Below are 20003 nucleotides of genomic sequence, written 5' to 3' on the forward strand. Positions count from 1 at the left end.
CATTTTTTCCCTTTTTATTTTTGTGTTTATTTAATAGTATTTCACACTCATTTTCAACCTTTTTCAAGACTTTTCTATTCTCATTTTTCATTTTATTACCCATCACTTAAAATTTGAACTTTGATTTATGGCTATTGTTATCATTCACCGCTCTTTTCATTTTATCGTCCCCTTAATTAAATTACGAATTTACCCCTGAACTTTAAAAAATTACGAATTTGCCATTGGACTTAATAACACTATTATCAACTAAATTAATAAAAAAAATATTAATAAAAAATTAAAAATTAATTAACAACTAAATTTTAATCAATATATTAGTATTATATTAAAAAATAATTAAACATTCAAATAAATTATTTAAATTCAAAACTAATTATTATAATAACATTATCATAATATAATATTATATTAAAATAAAATAATTTATTACAACATTTATTTAAATAACAACAACTTAAAAAATTAATTAATTAAACAAAAAAATTTCATAATTCGAAATTTAAATAAATAAAATTAAAAAAAAAATCCAGTCGCACAAAAAGTGCGACAGTACTTAGGTCGAGTCACACAAAAAGTGACGTGGTTGAAGAAGCCAATGAAGTTCCTTTTTTTTCGATTGAGAGTGATGTGGCAATTTCTTGACCGTTGATCTGATATTAGCATTATAAATCCAACGCCTAAAACACCTTATCCGTGTGCTATCTTAATAACCAATAACATTATGTGCAAGTACAACTCATAGATTGCAAAGATGGTAAGATCTCACACGTCTATATACAAAGATCAACGACTTAGAATAAATAATTGTAACACCCCGTAATTTATCGGGTTTAAAAATAAATAAAATATAATAAAATAAAGTATAATAAAATAAAATAAATAAGTAATATTAAATTATATTATTTTACATAGTTAATTATAAGAAATAAAGTGAGTTAAATTTTAACGGTAACGAGTTTTATCGCATGACGTTTCTTTCTGTTTTAACAATAATATAATAATTACTTAATTAATTAATTAAAAAAAAATAATAATAATAATAATAAATGGGGAAAATGGAGGGTTGTGGCCGGTTGTATCTTGTATGCATGGGAGGAGTGTAACTCCTCTCATAAATTATAGCAATTATGGTCTTGTGGTAATTGATCTATTAATTTATAAACCTTCTTGATCTTCATAACTCCTCCCAATTGTCTCAAGAGCCACAAAAGAAAAGTTCTGAAATTTCAATCCTTTTCCCTTGTTCCTTGTTTCGACATTCAAAAAAAAAAAATTCTTGTGTTCCATCCAATCTTTTGATCAAAGGGTAAGTTTAATTGAATTGTTAATTATAGATTTTATATACAAGATTTATAAAATGAATTATATTTTATGTATGATGATATCCTATAACTTGTAGGAGGATTGAATATTTTTCTTTATATATAAAAAAAAATTTCTCTAATAATCCTTTAATAAACTATAATTTGTTAAAAGGGATTAAGAAAAGAACTTCATGATCAATATTCTTTAACAAAATTTAAATTTGTTATAAGAATTAAGAATTTAAAGTTATATTGATATTTAAATAAATTTCTTATGGTCTATTTTTTCTAACAAAATTTCAATTTGTTAGATGAAATTTAAGTTGGTATGGATTAAGTTATGTAGTCATCTAAGGGTTTAATAATCCTTTAGCAAAATTTAACTTGTTAGAAGGATTGTGTTATATTTATATATATATGTGTCTTGATATTTTTTTTAAAAGGGGTGATTTGGTTTTATAATTTTCTACAAAATTTAATTTGTTAAGAGAATTAGGCATTTAATAATTTATGAAATTTCAAGTCTCTTGAAGGATTTTGTGAATGTGACCTTGCAAGAGTTATTTTGGTCATGAGATTTAAAAAGGGTTGATAATGAATATATAAACTAATAATAATAATGAATTAAAAAAAAATAATAATAATATATAAATGTAGACAGCAGCTGCTGCCTCGGTAGCGCCCGGATCCGAGTGTTGGGTGTGTTTCGTTGTTGTTTTATTTAACCGATGCGTTTTAAAACTCGTTAAAACGCTTAAAATAATTAAAAATAGTAATTGGATGCTAGAAATTATGAAATTCGGTACACAAGGTAATTGATGCGTTCCGGACGCAGCGGTGAAGTCGGATTTTTAATTTGAATTTTCTAAACTGTCCGAAATGGTCATAAAAGTTTCTGGTCAGAATGTAAAATTTGGAACTATTGGGAGTTGGATGAAAACATTTGAAATTATCAAGTCTTAGTGATATCTTAATGGTATTGAGTTGATTAAATGTTTAAACACGATCTAATACGTGATCGTTTTGTGTGTGTGTGTTATTTAGGACCTCGTTTCATAAGAGGGCGAAATTCTTATTGTGCTTGAACAACGTGTGTTGCAGTGTTCGAAGGTACACGCTTAGACCATACTGTTTATATGGTTGTGCAAGTAATGCTGTTTTATTTCTAATTGAGGCTTTGTAAATCACATAAGGATTAGACACCTCAAATAATATGAAATAATTAAGTGAAACTGAGAATTTATGTGTTAGTCACCCTAAGGGATTGACGTTTGGTTATGTTACCCAAAGAGGGTTAATAAATGGTTTGGAATATTATAAATTATTGTTCCCATGGCAGTTTTGGATCATTACGGTCACCATGAGGGTATGCATACTTTAGCCTTTGGCGACCCGAACAGGACGGGCAACGTCTTAGGTCGGTGGTTGCCTTGGGATTAGCTCTCCCAAGTGTATTCCACCAAAAATATTTGAAATTATACTTGGACGACCCGAACAGGACGGGCAACGTTACAAGTTGGAATTATCTAAAAATAAATTGTTTATACTTGAACGACCCGAACAGGACGGGCAACGTTTCAAGATTGGAAATATTGAATAAAGAATATGTATTAGAGCCTTTGCATGCTAGGGTAAACACAATGCTTGTATTCAACCTGTTTGATATATGTATGAAGTCTCTGACGTGTATTGGTCGTTCTTTGGAACCTGCTACGTGTTGTCATACGACGTGCAGTAGGTTGATTGCAGGTGGGGGCTGGAGTGAGGACTCAGCTTAGAACCCGTAACCATCAAGTCTAAGACATACTTTGTAATAAGTTTATGAGTCGAAATAACTCAGTTTATGTAACGAAAGTTTAAGACGTTTTTCTTTTTACCTCGTACAACTTTTTAGCTAGTCTAGAGGCCGGTAGGCTCTCGAGTTGTATGTAAAGACTTCCGCTGACTTGTTTTATTTTGTTTGGCGTTGTTTCCTGCGTTGACCGTATTCCTTTACCGTTGGAACGTTGACGATCCGAGTGGAAAATGAATTTTCTTGTGTCCGTTTGTGAACCGAAATCATGTTTTCACATGATTTTCCGGGTCACTTAAACCGGGCTGTTACAATAATGTATCAATTGAGTAATATATTCATCAAATTGGACAATTAGTTATCTAAAATAATTTATTTGAGTAATATAAATATTGTATATCAAATATTAAATATTTTTGTTATTGATTTTGGTCAAATTGCATAATTTAGACTATTTAATTCAAAGTATAAAAAAAGGTAGAGTATTAGTTTCATTTACTATAATAGATCGAATTACGATAAGTGAATTTTGAATTACGATCGATTATTAATGATAGCCTATAAATTACTTTAGAATATTCAAGATCAGTAATAAGTAATAAGTAATAACGTTGAGTTAACTGTCAATGATAGTCTATAACTATAAGATAGTTTGTATTAGTTTTATTCACTCCAATAGGTCTAATTCCGAACATTATTGAGCTTTAAATTAAATACAATCAATTATTAGTGTAATAGATTTATTAGTTTAATGTATTCAAGGTCACGAATAAGTATAAATACATAATATTACATAAAATGGTTATGATTACTTGATTAATCTAATTCACTTTATTATAATAAGTTTCAATTATCAAACTTAGAAATACGATTGATTATTAGTGTAATAGAGTAATGTATATTCTAATAGCTTATACTCCCTCTAATTAAAAACAAATGTCTCATTTGGAATTTGCATAAATTGTCTCTCTAGTAATATATTCTAAATTTCTAATAATTTAATTTCAAGCCTAAAAAGAAATCGAGAGAATTACTTTGAATTTGAGGGACTATTAGTTTAGAGTACGCAATAACATTATTGTCTAAGTATGTAATAGCCTATAATATAGTTTAGATTATTCTTATTCATTCAAACAAATCGAGTTTCGATTATCGAGTTTTAATATTCAATTAATTATCAAAAGTAGCAACATGATGCATTGTTAAATAATAGTCTCATATATATATATATATATATATATATATATATATATATATATATATAAACTAATTGAAATTAATTGATCTGCCATATTTGATAAAACAATCGGTAATTATTTTTTTTAAGTAAATGAGCATACTGCATACATCAATTAAAAACCCGACTATTAACTTATTTCGATATTGACCCGATCAATAGTTGTCCGTAACCGATAACTACTCGAAAAATAAAGCTCGAACCCGATTTGTGCCAAAAAAAAAAACGAATTAATGTTAGACCGATGACAACCCGAGCTCGATTGACACGCGACTCGAATTTCAACCGATAACAAACCAGTTTGAACCCGATAATGCGAACAACCGTTGTTAAACCGACATTTTACTAATCGATCTAACCCGAGTATGACCCGTTGTTGCATACAACCGAAATTTTACCGATTCGAAATCCGACCGAGCCGAATTACACCCGTCTGAAACCGACCCGATGACCCGAATGAACACCTCTAGTTGGATCGTTTCCATCTATGTTATAAAACACTAAAAATTATAAAAATCTAATATTATGAAAATATGCGACGAGACAAATAAAATAAAATCTCACGTGACTATATTTTTTTCTCGTATTATAACAAAAATATTAAATTACCATAGAATGATAAATGTACAAAAATTGGTTTGGTATATTACCATAGAATGATAAATGTACAAAAATTGGTTTGTTATAAGTAATACGAAACTGAGGAATTATTATGGTAATGATGTCGTTTTATTCGGTTATTCTGAAAGAGAAGTGATATAAAATATCTTAAATGGATCCATCAAATAAATCAAAATCTGATAACTTTAAGCCGAAAAAATTTAAGAAAAAATGATATTAATAATTCAACTTTTCACCTATCCGCTGTGAATAATTCCACCTTAAAATTTTTTTTAATAATCTAATTTTTGCTGAACTTTATTCCATTTTTTGCTGTGATATTAATAATTTTTGCTGTGGATGAGTAAAATATTAGATTATTAATATTAATTTTTCCAAAAATTTATTCCATTTTTCTTTCATCTTAATTCTTATCCAAGGGAAAATAAAAACCTAGTTACATTTTTCCTTGCTGAAGAAATTCTTTAAAATGGCAGATCAAGGGAAGAAAGCCGAGATCTTTGAACTCGACAATGGCTCAATGCATGTCAAAATTACAAATTATGGTTGTACAATCACTTCTTTATTAGTTCCTGACAAAGATGGTATGTCAATTTCAATTGATAATTAATTAATAATACATCATAAAATTTTTGTCTTTTCATAAAATTTTAGTTTTTTTCTTTAATTATTAATTTATGGATTTTATTCTTGCATGGGGGTTTCTTCTCTGAACTTTTTGAAGGAACACTTGCTGATGTTGTATTGGGATTTGACTCTATTGATCGTTACCTGGTAATCACTCTCTTAATTCCCTTGAGTGTGAATTCAATTGATTGATTGCATCTAATTTCTTTTTAGGGTTTTGTTTTTTTAGAACAGTTTCATTTTATGTTTGTTTTTTAGAACAGTTTAATTATATGTGAATTATGTCTCTACAATATGCAAATTAGCAATTGATTTATTGTATTTGTTAATGTTAATGATTTCAATTGCTGTTAATTTGTTGGTGAGATTACTAGAAGTTAGGAAGATTTAATAAACAGGACTAGCAAATTCTTATATTTACCAGTAATTTTGTTGCCCTAGATTTGCTACTCTATCAGTAACAGTAGAAGTTTTTTTCAAATGAGAAAGCTGAAGACTTTCTTTTTCACTTTGTGATATGAGTTTGATTCTCATATAGGGCAATCCTGATAAATCTATTAAGGGGCTTGCACATAAACCTGATGAGGTTCCATCATATAACCAATCGGTAATATGAGGAGTAACCCATCAAGATTATGTTAGTCAAGCTTCAATGTGGGATCACATATGGGTTATTTTTCCAACAATCATGGTATCCAGAACCTAATGGATTTTGCTTTGGAGTTGAATGTGCATTCTACCTCTTTTTCCACTGCCGTTGATCTTTGATGTTTTTATGCATGTGAAAATCTTATTCTAATAATTGTACATCAGCAAGGAGCCGGATCATATTATGGTTGTATTGTGGGTCGTGTTGCAAATCGAATCAAGGATGGGAAGTTCACACTAAATGGAGTTGAGTACTCTTTGCCTGTGAATAATCCCCCAAATAGTCTCCACGGTACGATATCTTTAGCTTCTAAGATGTTCAAGCTTGTTTTCTTTATCATGCAGACCATTTGCCACTGATGGAGACACATCTCTACAACTATTTGTGGACACAATATACAATTTAAGTATTGAAATTTGTTGGGTTTTTTTTCAGAATTATAACTGTCATTTGGGCCATGAACTTGAAATTTTCCTTCTTTTTTGAAAGATGTCTTTCCAGCATTATCGTAGTTAGATGATACAAAGTTTTGTATCTTATGCCTACATTGCTCTAGGCGCTTGACGCAATATAGCACCCATGCACTACAAAAGGGTGTAATTCCCAGCATTATCGTACTTAGATATTGAAGTTGCCGAATCAAGGTTTTTGCCCCCCAGTGCTGCTTTTTGCTCTGGGCCTCTGGCTGACCATGTTCTGGGGGCATACCTGGCCATGGTATGTTTGGGTTCTTGTTCCATGGCATTAAGTTGAATTAAATTAATTGGTAAATTAAATCACAGTGCTTTATCTGTTCCATTTGCAAGAACATACTGCACCCTCAGTAACATAAAATCATTTATCAGATGTTTCCGCTTCTCTGTTATGACCCATCTTTTGTATTCAGGTGGAAACAAGGGATTCGATAAACGGATATGGGATGTAGTAGAATACAAGAAAAATGATACTCCGTCCATTACTTTTAAGTATCATAGTCGTGATGGCGAGGAAGGTATGCTTTTCCTGTCTATCAATGTGTTCCTCATCTTACGTCTCTTAAGTATATTGACAATTTTAATAACTTCCCATTTGTTTTTTGTGCACGACAAACGGAAATTTTGTTGTGGAAGGGAGTATAATTTTCTAAGTAATGGAAAAAATTTGTTAGCACTAACATTCTGGTTTTGGTCTAACATGCTCGTCTGACTTACTAGACGAACTATTTAAGAACTTTTGTGTATGTTAAATGCTATTATCACTATATTTTTTCAATGGGATTCTAAGAACTATTCTTCATGGAACAGGTTATCCTGGTGATCTTTTGGTCACTGCAACATATACTCTCACCTCCAAGACAACCATGAGGCTTGACATGGAAGCTGTGGCGGAGAATAAGGCAACTCCGGTTAATCTTGCTCAACATACATACTGGAATTTAGCAGGGCACAATTCCGGTTCGGTGCTTGACCATCATATCCAAATTTGGGCAAATTACTATACCCCGGTGAATGAGAACATTATCCCCACAGGGGAAATCTCCCCAGTTAAAGGCACTCCATTCGATTTTACTTCAGAAAAGAGAATCGGTCTGGATATTGATAAAGTTGGCATGGGTTACGACCACAATTACGTGCTTGATTGTGGGGAAGAAAAGATGGGATTTAAGCATGCTGCTAGAGTCACTGAACCGTCCTGCAAAAGGGTGCTCGACATCTGGACTAACGTGCCTGGCATGCAATTCTACACGGGCAACTATGTGAATGGAGTTACTGGGAAAGGAGAGGCTGTTTATGAGAAACACGCAGGACTTTGTCTCGAGACCCAAGGATTTCCGAATGCTATTAACCAACCAAATTTCCCTTCTATTGTTGTCGAGCCTGGTAAAAAATATCAGCATAGCATGTTGTTTGAGTTCTCAACTGCATAGACTGCACCGTTTTCTTTCTCTGGAACAGTCTCTTTTTGCAATTCCTAAATAATATGTTTCGCCTGTGTCACTACTTATGCACTCAGATTTGGTACATACTTTCTCAGCCCCTTTGAGTTTGTGACTGAACATCAAAAAACGTTCACTTCGATTGTGTTATGTAACAAATTGAAAGGAACAATAACGAAAAGCAGGCGATTATCTTAAGACTGTTCAATATATATATAGATAGATAGATAGATAGATAGATAGATAGATAGATGTGTGTGTGAAGAAGTTCAAGTGAAAACTATCCTTATATGAGAACCGTGAGAATCATTCTGCTTAACAAAAAAGTGTTATTTTTAGACTAAAAAGGGGTAACTTTTTTTTAAAATAAAAGATGATACTTTTAGGCAAATAAGTATTACTTTAAGAAAATTTTTTTGAAAAAAACTCACAAAAAGGTGTTAACATTTTTATCAGAGAGATTAATTCTCACAGTTCTCATATAAGCTTGGTTCTCACTGAAACTTGACCAAATATATATATATATATATATATATATATATATATATATATATATATATATATATATATATATATATATATATATATATATATATATATATAGAAGTTCAAGTGAAAACCATCCTTATATGAGAACTGTGATAACCATAAAAAGGTGTTACTTTTTAGAAAAGTGTGTTACTTTGCATTTATATATTTTTTTCTGAAATACACTTTTTTGGTAAAAAGTACCAGATTTTTTTAAAAACAAAAGTAACACATTTTTTTGTGCAAAAGTAACACCTTTTTTGTAAAGAGGTAACATATTTTTTGGTTCTCACGGTTCTCATATAAGCTTGGTTTTCACTAGAACTTGACCCTATATATATATATATATATATATATATATACCAATAAGAAGGGGTGTGAAAATAGGAAGGATAGAAAGGAATAGCTACTGTTGATTAATTAAGATATAACGATTTAAAAAAAGTTGTTTTAACAAAAGATCTAGTAACACATGTTTATGAAGAAAGCATTACATATTAATTTAGAAAACATCACAATTTCAAGTGACACATGTTTATACAGAAACTATCACATATTAATTAAGAAAATATCACAATTTATTTACTGTTCTGAACCGCGTGCAAGATGAATCATTGATCTAAGATCTGACGAATGAAATTCCTTTCTATCCTTCTTATTTTCAAACCCCTTCTTATATATATATATATATATATATATATATATATATATATATATATATATATATATATATATATATATTCAAGTTCCAATGAGAACGAAGTTTATAAGTTTATATGAGATTGATTCTCACAGTTGTTAGAACCTTCTCATATAAGCTTATAAGTTTGGTTCTCACTGGAACTTGACCATATATATATATATATGGTCAAATTTTAGTAAGAACCAAGCTTATATGAGAACTGTGAGAATCAATCTCATATAAGCTTGATTCTCACTGGAACTTGACCATATATATATATATATGATCAAGCTCCTGTGAAAACCAAGCTTATAAGCTTATATGAACCAATCTCATATAAGTTTGATTCTTATTGGAACTTGACCCTATATATATATATACCGTAAGAACCAATCTACATGATAAAAAACTATTACTTTTTTTCAAAAAATGTGTTACTTTTAGGCAAAAAATTTTAATTTTTTTAGAAAAAAATTATTTCTTTTTGCCAAAAAAGTGTTACTGTTAAAAAAATTTTCATAAATCAAATTATACAAAGTAACACGTTTTTTCCGAAAATTACACTTTTTTATGTAAAAAGTAACACATTTTCATGAATTTTATTCAAAATTTATGTTTGAAAGTAACACTTTTTTTGTCGGAAAGTATCATTTTTTTTTTAGAAAAATAACACCTTTTTTACCTAAAAATAACACCTTTGTAATAGAAAAGTAACCTTTTTTTATCAGATAGATTGGTTCTCACGATTCTCATATAAGGATATTTCTCACCGAAACTTATATATATATATATATATATATATATATATATATATATATATATATATATATATATATATATATATATATAAAAAGTTTGGATAATGTGAAAATCACTGAAGGAATGAAAACTGAAATCAGTCTGAACATGACAAGTTGAAAAAGTTGTTTAAGTTAGAAAGATTATGAAAGATCTAACTTGATTGAAAACGATAGAAGATTTAGTACAGGATGAAGATTTCCCCTTCTCCAGAAGTTATGCAAAGTTTATATAGTTTTGTATTCAACGGTGGTCTTTTTGCAGACACCTCCAAAAACTATATACAGAAAACATGAAGGGGCCTAAAGTAAACAAGACATCAAACACATTCTGTAGTTGGTCAAATAAAACTCAAGAGTTGAGTATCAGAAAGTAGTTAACGTGGAGATGCTGATCGCTCTGAGAAAGTCCTGTAAATACCATTTATCGTCTTTGGGGTAGTTCTGCAGCATCCGCCAAATAAAGAAGCTCCTGCTTTCCACCAATTTTTCACGTAAGACACAAAATCTTCATCTGCAACCCCTGAATTTTGCTGCAAGAAATTTAGTAAATATACATAAACTTCTGAAGGACTCGCCAAATAAAGTAAATAACAGCAGGCAGGTATCTACTAAAAACAGAATAATATGTTTTTAACAAAATGCCTGAGGGGCTGCTGTGACGCATACACCAGTTTGAGAATAATAGGGTAACGTTAGTTTCAGTGGTGCTACTCACATTATGAAATAAAAATTATTTGTTTCAAAATATGAAGACGAATAGTTTGATAGAATCATAGCAACATAATAAGAGAAGCACAGTACATATCAGTATAACATGTACCACAGATGAAACATTTCCTTGATCAAGTCCCACATTAACACCAAGTTTGGATGAGAGGCAATGGAGGTAAAGGAAGGGGAGGGAAATGTCATTTCCCTCATTTGGATACCAATTGGGGAAATGAGGAAAATGGACGGAAGGAAATTAGGAGGAGGAACTTCCTTTGCATTTTAAACAAAAAAAATATTTCCAACAATGGAGAGCTTTGGAAGGAAAACACACCAATGTCCCTCTCCTTCGTTTACCTTCTCTCCCTCTTCCCCTTTCCTTCCTTTCCTCTCAAAAATGTTATCCAAACATAATGTAAGGTTCTGTTCTATATGGTTTACTCGTGTAAAATAAGTTTCAATAAGTTCAAAAAAGGGCAAATAAGTTTAATTAAGGTCAGAAAGGTGAATGTCTCACGTACTCCACTCATTTCAAGGCTAATAAGTTCAGATTAGGGCAATCAAGTTCAGATAACTTCAGTATCTAATGAGGGAAAATAGGTTCAGATGATTTATAAACATGTCTTGCAAGAAGCAAAAGGTTTCTTCCAGACTTATCTTATGGCCTTTGCAAGAAGCAATTACTCTAAGATTTTTGGGATGTGGCCTTGGCGATCATTTGGCAACACCAAGAGCCTTAATTCTTATTGCCTAGTCCCACCTGAGTTTCCCTAGTACAGAATTATTCAATTTTTGAGTTAGTCTTCAAGTCATAACTTGCAGCATGTAAATGACTAGCATCAGGTGTCACAATCAGACAAAGTCAACCATGTATAACCTTAGCACTTTGTTTGGATTCATGGAAATGGAAGGAAGAGATTTGGAGGGATACAATTTCCTTTGTTTGGATAACAATATTGGGGAGAGAGATTTGGAAGGAAAGGATTTGAAGGGATTAGTTTCCTTAATTTTGTTGATGACCAAATCTCTCCAAAAGCGGAGAGTTTTGGAAGGAAATGGTTTATTTCTTCGTCTCCCTTCCTTTCCCTCTTAAATAAACAAGGGAAGATTTTCTTGTCTTTCCTCTCCTTCCTTTCCCTTCCCTCCTTCACCTTCCCCTCCCCTTCCCGTCTTTCCCTCCCTCCAATTCTTATCCAAACATAATGTAGAGGTCTATCAAACAGTACGTACGTGAAATATGCACATCTAGGTAAAAAAAACACCGGCATCACCAAGGCTAAAAATGTGGTATGACAGCAAAAGGAATCAAGACTCTCCAATCAGTTGCTCCATGAGTTTCCAGGGTTTTCTTTCGCGTTTATATGTACTTTTTGCTAAGGAAAGCACTTCTTAGATATTTTTCATTAGCAGTACAAATGTATAAGAGATTGTTTTAAACTTAGATCTGTTGAGTAGGAGTGATAGTAAACAATTTCTCAACAAAGTGAAGAAAGGAACTCACCACCCACTCCTTTATGATGGGATCATAGGTCTCACCACTGTTTGGATATATGATAATTGGTTTGGTTGCCACCTGAAATATCATCAGTAATGGTGTTGAAATACAACAGAAAAGAGAGAAATAGAGTGCATCTTTGAATTATTAAGAGAACCAAAATTTTGAACCATCAGAAGATGTTCCCCACAGTGAAGCAGATATCAGAAAACAGGCTGATCGTACCTTTCTAATTGACAAAATTAATCCTTGGATAAACCTTGGAGGGGTACAATTAATTCCAACTGCAACAACCTTATTGCTTGCCTCGGCAATTGATGCACACTCGAGCAAGGAATCACCACTGACCACATGCTCCCCATCTTTTGAATTAAAAGTAAACCAAGCTGTAATGTTTACATTTCCTTCTTCCAGGAGTTCAGCATAAGCCTGGACAACCAACAAGACAACCAGGAAAAATATTATTGAAAAAATCCACATTTATAATGTGCCTCATTAGCTAAATCTATATCCTCCAAGGCCCCTGAATTGCAACTAGAATTTCTGACTTGACAAACCGGCATATGTTAAACAAAGTTGCATCTTTGCCATCTAGAACCAGAACAATGAATTTGAAACATCCAAAATAGAAAGCAGGAAAGTCAAAGCGAACAATGAATTACTAATAAATTGGCCAAGCTGCAAATGCACTGAATTTATGTTATATAGCATGTATCGAACAATTCATAAACTTCACGATCATATATATAGCCTAAAAAGTATCTATATATTCAGATCTCCAATCCAACATACCTGTGCTTCTAATTTATTTGGAATTGTTTCAAATGCAATCAGATCAGCGCCTGATTCAGCCAAAATCTGAACTCTTCTCCGATGAAAATTTTTCAAGCAATCTAGATCCACTGTATTACCATAGTCCCCACTGTAAAAGCATGATAGGATGAGGAACATGACTAAATCATCTAAATTTGTGCCATGATAAGCCAATAGGCCAATTTGATATGCAGAACATAGAAGATAGCCAAGATATTAAACAACATACAAGTTTAAGAAAATTCTTTATCTTTACAAACGTGACATAGTCACTAACCTTGTCTACTACGAAAGGACAGTCAAGGTGTAGAAAACGTAAAACTGAAACAGAACATATGATTAAGAAAGGCCGAACTAAGGAAACAACTTATTCATTCATGCCGGTACCACAAAGACTTAAAATAAAATCCAATAGGATATATGAAAGTCCAAACTCCAATGAGACACCAGTCTGAGTGCCTGGCCATGTAAAGCTTAGCTTTTGCTTCTCCGCTCTAAACAACATTTATTACAATCAATAAAGTCTTATCTCTTTCTCATCAACTATCTTTCATCTCTTAGGAGTCAAGTACTGTAAGTGCTTCTGTCTCAGGAGATAGATAATTGGGGTAAGTGCTCTCAAGTATTATTGGTGTTGCCTGTTGGTGATGTGACCTGTTAATCAGACATTTCTATCCCTAAAATAAAGTGTATAGCATATCATTAAAACGTGAAAGTAAATATATTAGCACTTCATGACTTCACATAAACCACGATAATGTCATGATCGGCCATGTACACATACAAAGAAAATAAATACGAAAAATGTAGTAATTGGAAGGGGTTTGCCAGAATTAGTGCATTTCCTCTTCTATCAATTACTCCGGAAAAATAATTGCAAGCTAACATGACAGCAATACTGGAAGTTATATAACTAACTACTATGATAAAGACAAGAAGTAGGGACACGCTAAAACAGAAAGGAGAAAAACATTTTTGGGACAGTAGAAGGATATTAGACAGGTAAACCATTACAACTTGAATCTACAGGTGTTTCTGGAATTGAAGAGATCAGAGAAGCTCAATGCATGGGATGAATGAAACAATATAATTACACAAGAAAAAAGGGGGATGGGAGGTCTTTTGTGTTACCTATACTCAGAACCATCAGCCAAATAAGCACCATAGCTCCCAACTGATGCTGCAACTAAGATGGGCCGACATTTTAGGATCTTGCTATCATCTCTATCTTCCATTGACGCTCTACCACATTTTTCATAATACAAGTTACGTGCTTCACAGGCTATTTCAACACTTTTCCTTAGCAAGGCTTCACTTTCTTCTAGAGAGAACCCTTTAGCCCTAAATCCCTGAATGGTCGCCTATCATGGTAAGACAAAAAATGTATTCAGTCTTCACATGTCTATGCAAGAGGGTACAGAAGCACAACAATTAGTAATCTTGTTGTGGTTCATTGATAACAAAATAAAACGAAGCTACCTGATATGATGCAGAGATTATAATATCAGAACCTGCTTCAAGGTAATCAAGGTGAACCTGCAACATCATGTACTTCATTATAAAAATGCAAATAAGGAGGCTCAGTGACTACTCATCCAAAACGGATTTTGAAGCCTCCTTCATGAAACATCATTCTATTATCGCTAATATTTAAGTACAAAACTAGTAGTTCGGTCATTCCAAGAAATGGTTGATAAAAATTTTTTAACATAAATATTCCAATATTGATTGACATGTTATAGAAACAAGATACTTATCGCAACTCTCTTCATTCAGTTTCTTAAATATTTTCCTACCTTAAATTGGTTTAACCTTTATGATTAATCTTTTTTAGTAAGTTGGTTTAACTTTTGACAAAGTAATTATATGAAACTACCCCTGGAGACATGACCAAGCTTTAAACATAAATTAACAAATAAATGTTGGCACTTTATGAAAGTTGGAGGAAGTATAATCTTAAAGCACTTAACCTATAAAAGTGGCCCATGTATCCTTTGGCGAAGAGTCGGCTTCCAACCCAAAATGAGCTTAAGAGTAAATTTTTGTCATCTCTTTTATCTTTTTTGGTACAAAAGTTGTGTAATTGGAACATCTATAACTATCATATTAAAACAGAATTAACACAAACAGATAATATTATCACCTAACCAACCAAGTCAAGTGGATTAACCTAATATCCACTAGCATAGCCAAATAAAACTATAGTAAATTGTTATTAAGTTACAATCTTCAAAAAAAAGGCCTAAAGGCCTAAAATTAAGAAAAGCAAAGTTAATAACAACTACTTCCCTTTTTTGTTGCTTGCACCCTATTGACTTTCGCGCTTTCTAACTTTGAATGGTAAAAGTAAATATCTTCAGTTATACAAGAGTAAAAATCATATAAAGTTGACATTACGAAACTAAGTAAGAGATGATTTTTGTTTAGCTCGCTTGACTAAATTTTTTCTTATACTCCGATGTCCCCTTCATTTGGCACCATTGAGGTGAAAAAGTTCTCATATCATAGTCCGAAATGTGGCTATTTATGTGGAGCTGAATTACTGAAGAGTACATTACACTCTTTGTCCCTAAGATTTTTCTACATTTTACTTTTTCATACTATTCGGTGCACCGATTCAATCATTAATATCTTTAACTATATATAATACAAAATTATAAAAAGTTGATATGAATAATTCTTGCATTGAGTCGAATCAAACAAGATCTCACCCGGTATATTTTAACTGAATAAAATACAAATTAAGACTGATTGATGAATACCGCCTAAAAAGCAACTATTGAAAAATGTTTAAGGGACAGAATGAGTAACTATTTGTGGTAAAACTTTGTTTAAGAAAAATGTAAGAAGATGAAATAGAGCAATTAAAAAAGGTAGTATTAATTAGCAAATCAATATTAAAATATGAACAATAAAAATGCTAATGTTTGAACTTGAGCTTCCGAAATATGAATGAGTTGCACACAATGCCTAATGTATTATTGTTTTTAGAATGAGCATGCAACACCTTTTATGCTAAAAACAACTTAAATATACTTTTTAAGCAAAAAGATATTGAAAAGTTTTAAATTCTATTGAAGAATCAACCTTTTGTTACTATAATTTGCTATTAATTACAAAAGATTTGTCATTTTGTATGTGATGAAGTCAATCCAAATCGCCACTTCCTTACCAAATCAAGAACTAAAACATGAAATAAACACAAATTCCGAACCTTAATCAAGCATACAAATAGACGCAAAAAACAACCAATTCAACATAACATCTCAACAATCACCACAAATCCACCAAAAAAGAGAGCAAAAAATCAGCAAAAAAAAAAAACACAAAACAAAGCAAGAAATCTAATTAAAATACCAGAAAATAATCAAAAAACATGAATAGAAAAAGAAAAAACCTGACGAACAAGATGAGGAGAAGTGAGAAGACATTTAGCGCTCCAAAGAGGATCATTAAGATCAGCGCCATGACGCTCTAGTTCCGTCGCTAATCCGCCATCAACGATTGCGATTCCACCGCAATCTGCAAGAAATTTAGAAAACATTGAAGAGGAAGACGATGATAGGTTTTCTCTCATTTGGCTTTCTGGTTTTCTCCACTGAAAATTGAAAATGAAGTTGGTTTCAGCTGAACTAGTGCAAACAAATTGCGTATAAGAGAAGAGCAGGAGAAGTGACAACTTCGAGTTTCTTTGATAGTAATGAGTACCGGATGGTACTTATATGACATGTGTGGACCCCCATACCACACCTCCGCTAATACTTTGGGACATTTATTTTTTTGAGGATATTCACTTATTACTTTTAACTTTTATTTTATTCTTAATTTACAAATTAAAATATGGTCAAAGTGCAAATTTGTTTTATTTGTATCAATACAAAGATTATTAATATTTAATTTTTTATAATATTTCATTATGTATAAAAGAGATATTCATTAAATAAGTGCATTGGATAGTGTGAGAAAGTAAATGTCTTATTTTCTATGGATTAGAGAGAGTATAATTTATAAATTTTAGTGTCAAATTTTGACTATGATTTATCATTAATCTATATGAAAAAACATATTCAATTGAGATCTTGATAAATTCTTTCTAAAAATTTATTTTTTAGAATTTTTAGAAAGTCACAATTAAAATTATTTGATTTTTTAATTTGCATTTGGAATTTGCGAAAAAAACCAAATATAGTTCAAAATTAACAAAATTACGATCATTGTATATGAGATCTGACAATTTTAAATATCCTCTTTTACACATCACTGTTTGACACAGCCTCCTACAAGGGGGTCTTTCGATATGTTGTAGTCTTGAGATAGAATTAAATTTGATATAGTTGATGGTAATTGCAATTTTTGGTACCTGCTGCATTATCGTATTAATCTTTACCAACAAATCAATTAAAAACCAAACTTCATAACTTTAAACTCTTACGAGGAGATAGATCAAAACGCAATATATGGGTAGAACAACTTTCTTGTAGGGAGAGGATAAATATTTATTTTAATCATATTCAAAAAGCTTAAAATGAACAAATCAGAGGCTTACCATCAACTAAAAGGTTGATGATAGTCCCAAACTAACTATGAAGATTAATGTTTTTTGGAGAGAGAAGAGAGGAAAGGAGAGGGAGGCGGCTAGGGTTTAATTATGCATTATCTTTTAATAGGTGTGTATTAAATAATAATAAAAAATTATAAACAAATTTATTATAATGATTAAAGTTTTATTTTTATAAAAATGACAATATATTTCATAAAAATTTATAGTATAAGTCATTCTCGTTATCACTTTTTATGCCAATAATTAAATTGCTGCATTTGAGTACGTCTATCATTGCAAATTGCGAATATTATAATTGTAGTAGTAGATTACAGACAATTGTATATTAATTAATTAATTAAATTTATTAGAACTTAGACATGTTTTCGGGTCGTAATATTTTAAATAGCTCTTTTTTTCACGAATGATACTTTAATTGCCCTAAATGCTCATTAAAATAAGTTTTTGGTTTAGATTTTTTATATGCATATTCGTCTCTTATCATAAAATAGAAGCTACATTAAACTTGTAGACGAGGTTTAATAATACTCTTTGCCTTTTCAAGAGAACATTTAAAATATAGAGTATAAAATTAATTTATGGTGAGAATAATACAAAATATAAATAAATATTGAAAATAAGTAATTTAATTGAAAAGAGAATAAGTTGGGAATAAGAATAAAAGAAAGGAAATGAGAATATAATAAAAATAAAATGGACCAAAATAAATTTTAAAGCTTTTTTAAAGAGACAAAAGAGTATAAATTTACCTTATTTTTTTTTATAAAATAAATTTGTTCTTACAAATTAATTCATTTAGTATGGATTCTCTCCCTTAAAGTCTCGTTAACTCCGGTACCCCTTGATTTAATTTAATGAAGCTTTAAGCATGGAGGAATCCATCTGGCTCTCACGCCCACAAGGGAAGACACTGACATTTAAAAATATACTTCCTCCATTTCGTTTTAGTCGCTACATTTGTATGGGCACGCGAATTAAGAAAATTGATTGACTTACACTGTAGCTGATTGTTTACTTTATAGAGTTTAAATTTTTTATTATTGTTAATTGAAAAAGAAAAAGGAAAAATAGGTTGTTAGGTTATTTTATAGAATATAGTATAGTATTTTATTATAGAGTATAGAGTATAGAGTAGGATAAAAATAGGGGTAGGTAGAACTTTAAATAATTGTTTTATTACTAAAAATGGAAATGTAGCAAGTAATATAAAATTGCCAAAAATAAAAAATATAGCAAGTATTATGGAACAGAGGAAGTATAAGTTTGCAAGGAAAGAGGATCTACCCTGAACCAAAGGTTAAAGATAAGTCGTGCATGCACTAACTGATTATGCTATCAAAATTCTTTGAATATATGTGATTTCACTATTAATATTCTCTATAAACCGCTAAACATGTATTCGTGATTATTACCTGTGTATTTGTTAATTGTTTTGGTAACTTTATTGATAGGGATCTACTTTGTAGCAAGGTTAGAATCAATCCTACGCATCTAGAATCGATAAGCAGTTGAATCGAATCGCAGAATCGTGAGATCATACAAATATATTTTGATATGATAATATAACTATAAGATAATTGATTATATGTCAAATTTGTTCATTTTAGTTCATCGAGATGTAAATAAAAATTGTTGACTTTATATTTTAATTGATTAAAAGAATACTTTTAAATAATTATTTATGAACTGCAAATCGATAAGTACATGAATTTTCATAATCTTTATGAATATATATTTTAACTTGTATTTATATGTAAGTAAAAGCTAAAATATAAGAAACGCTATATAATTGAGATTACCGTTGGAGTATCGGATCGTTGGATCTTATATTCTTGATTTTAGTAGGATTGTACTTATACTACCATTATTAAGATCCTACTAAAGATCTGGATCGCTCGCATGCTTTAATTTTGGATCGTAGAGTCATAGTATTCCTAATGATCTTATTGCTTTGCAGTTTTAAAAATAAAATAGTTCATCGAAATAGATTATAGAATTTTATTTAGTAGTATTATGTAGTAGTGTAGTACAATTATATTTCTTTCCTACATCAAAACGTATAATCACATTAAAATATATGTGTGTATATGATCCTACATACAATACCGTGCCAATATATCTACTAATTCACTTTATAGAAATTTGAGTACATCTATAGTTGCAAATTAAGTATATTATTAGTAGATTACAGATAATTGTATATTAATTTATAGAAATTAGACATGTTTTCAGTTCTTAATCTTTTAAATAGGTCGTTTTTTCACGAAT

The 20003-nt window shown here is 30.8% G+C and overlaps 2 protein-coding genes across 3 annotated transcripts; one reads left to right on the forward strand and one right to left on the reverse strand.

The window, feature by feature from the left end:
* Positions 1-5357: 5357 nt before the first annotated feature.
* Positions 5358-8346, forward strand: LOC130798521 (uncharacterized). The gene is made up of 5 exons (XM_057661545.1): positions 5358-5541; positions 5682-5731; positions 6398-6524; positions 7120-7224; positions 7517-8346. Exons 1-5 carry the CDS (start codon positions 5427-5429, stop codon positions 8137-8139), a joined length of 1020 nt encoding a protein of 339 aa, XP_057517528.1. The 5' UTR covers positions 5358-5426; the 3' UTR covers positions 8140-8346.
* A 1933-nt stretch (positions 8347-10279) lies between these two features.
* On the reverse strand, positions 10280-16858 carry LOC130798523 (homocysteine S-methyltransferase 2). 2 transcript variants are annotated; one of them, XM_057661547.1, is made up of 7 exons: positions 16572-16853; positions 14654-14710; positions 14306-14535; positions 13154-13283; positions 12587-12790; positions 12368-12439; positions 10280-10678 (listed from the first exon to the last, which is right to left on the reverse strand). In XM_057661547.1, exons 1-7 carry the CDS (start codon positions 16749-16751, stop codon positions 10646-10648), a joined length of 906 nt encoding a protein of 301 aa, XP_057517530.1. In that variant the 5' UTR covers positions 16752-16853; the 3' UTR covers positions 10280-10645. The 2 variants fall into 2 exon arrangements, with proteins under 2 accessions (XP_057517530.1, XP_057517529.1); XM_057661546.1 differs by having other exon boundaries at positions 10285-10688; positions 16572-16858.
* Between the last annotated feature and the right edge of the window lie 3145 nt (positions 16859-20003).

This window comes from Amaranthus tricolor, chromosome 13, assembly GCF_026212465.1.
Source record: "Amaranthus tricolor cultivar Red isolate AtriRed21 chromosome 13, ASM2621246v1, whole genome shotgun sequence".
In the NCBI taxonomy this organism is placed as follows: domain Eukaryota; kingdom Viridiplantae; phylum Streptophyta; class Magnoliopsida; order Caryophyllales; family Amaranthaceae; genus Amaranthus; species Amaranthus tricolor.

Coding starts and splice junctions, on each gene's coding strand:
- LOC130798523 (XM_057661546.1), bottom strand. CDS start 16,751: ATGAGAGAAAACCTATCATCGTCTTCCTCTTCAATGTTTTCTAAATTT. Junction 13,284..14,305: donor GCTGATGGTTCTGAGTATAG/GTAACACAAAAG, acceptor ATGCTTTTACAG/TGGGGACTATGGTAATACAG. Junction 12,440..12,586: donor TAATTTTGTCAATTAGAAAG/GTACGATCAGCC, acceptor ATGATATTTCAG/GTGGCAACCAAACCAATTAT.
- LOC130798521 (XM_057661545.1), top strand. CDS start 5,427: ATGGCAGATCAAGGGAAGAAAGCCGAGATCTTTGAACTCGACAATGGC. Junction 5,732..6,397: donor ACTCTATTGATCGTTACCTG/GTAATCACTCTC, acceptor ATTGTACATCAG/CAAGGAGCCGGATCATATTA. Junction 6,525..7,119: donor TCCCCCAAATAGTCTCCACG/GTACGATATCTT, acceptor TTTTGTATTCAG/GTGGAAACAAGGGATTCGAT.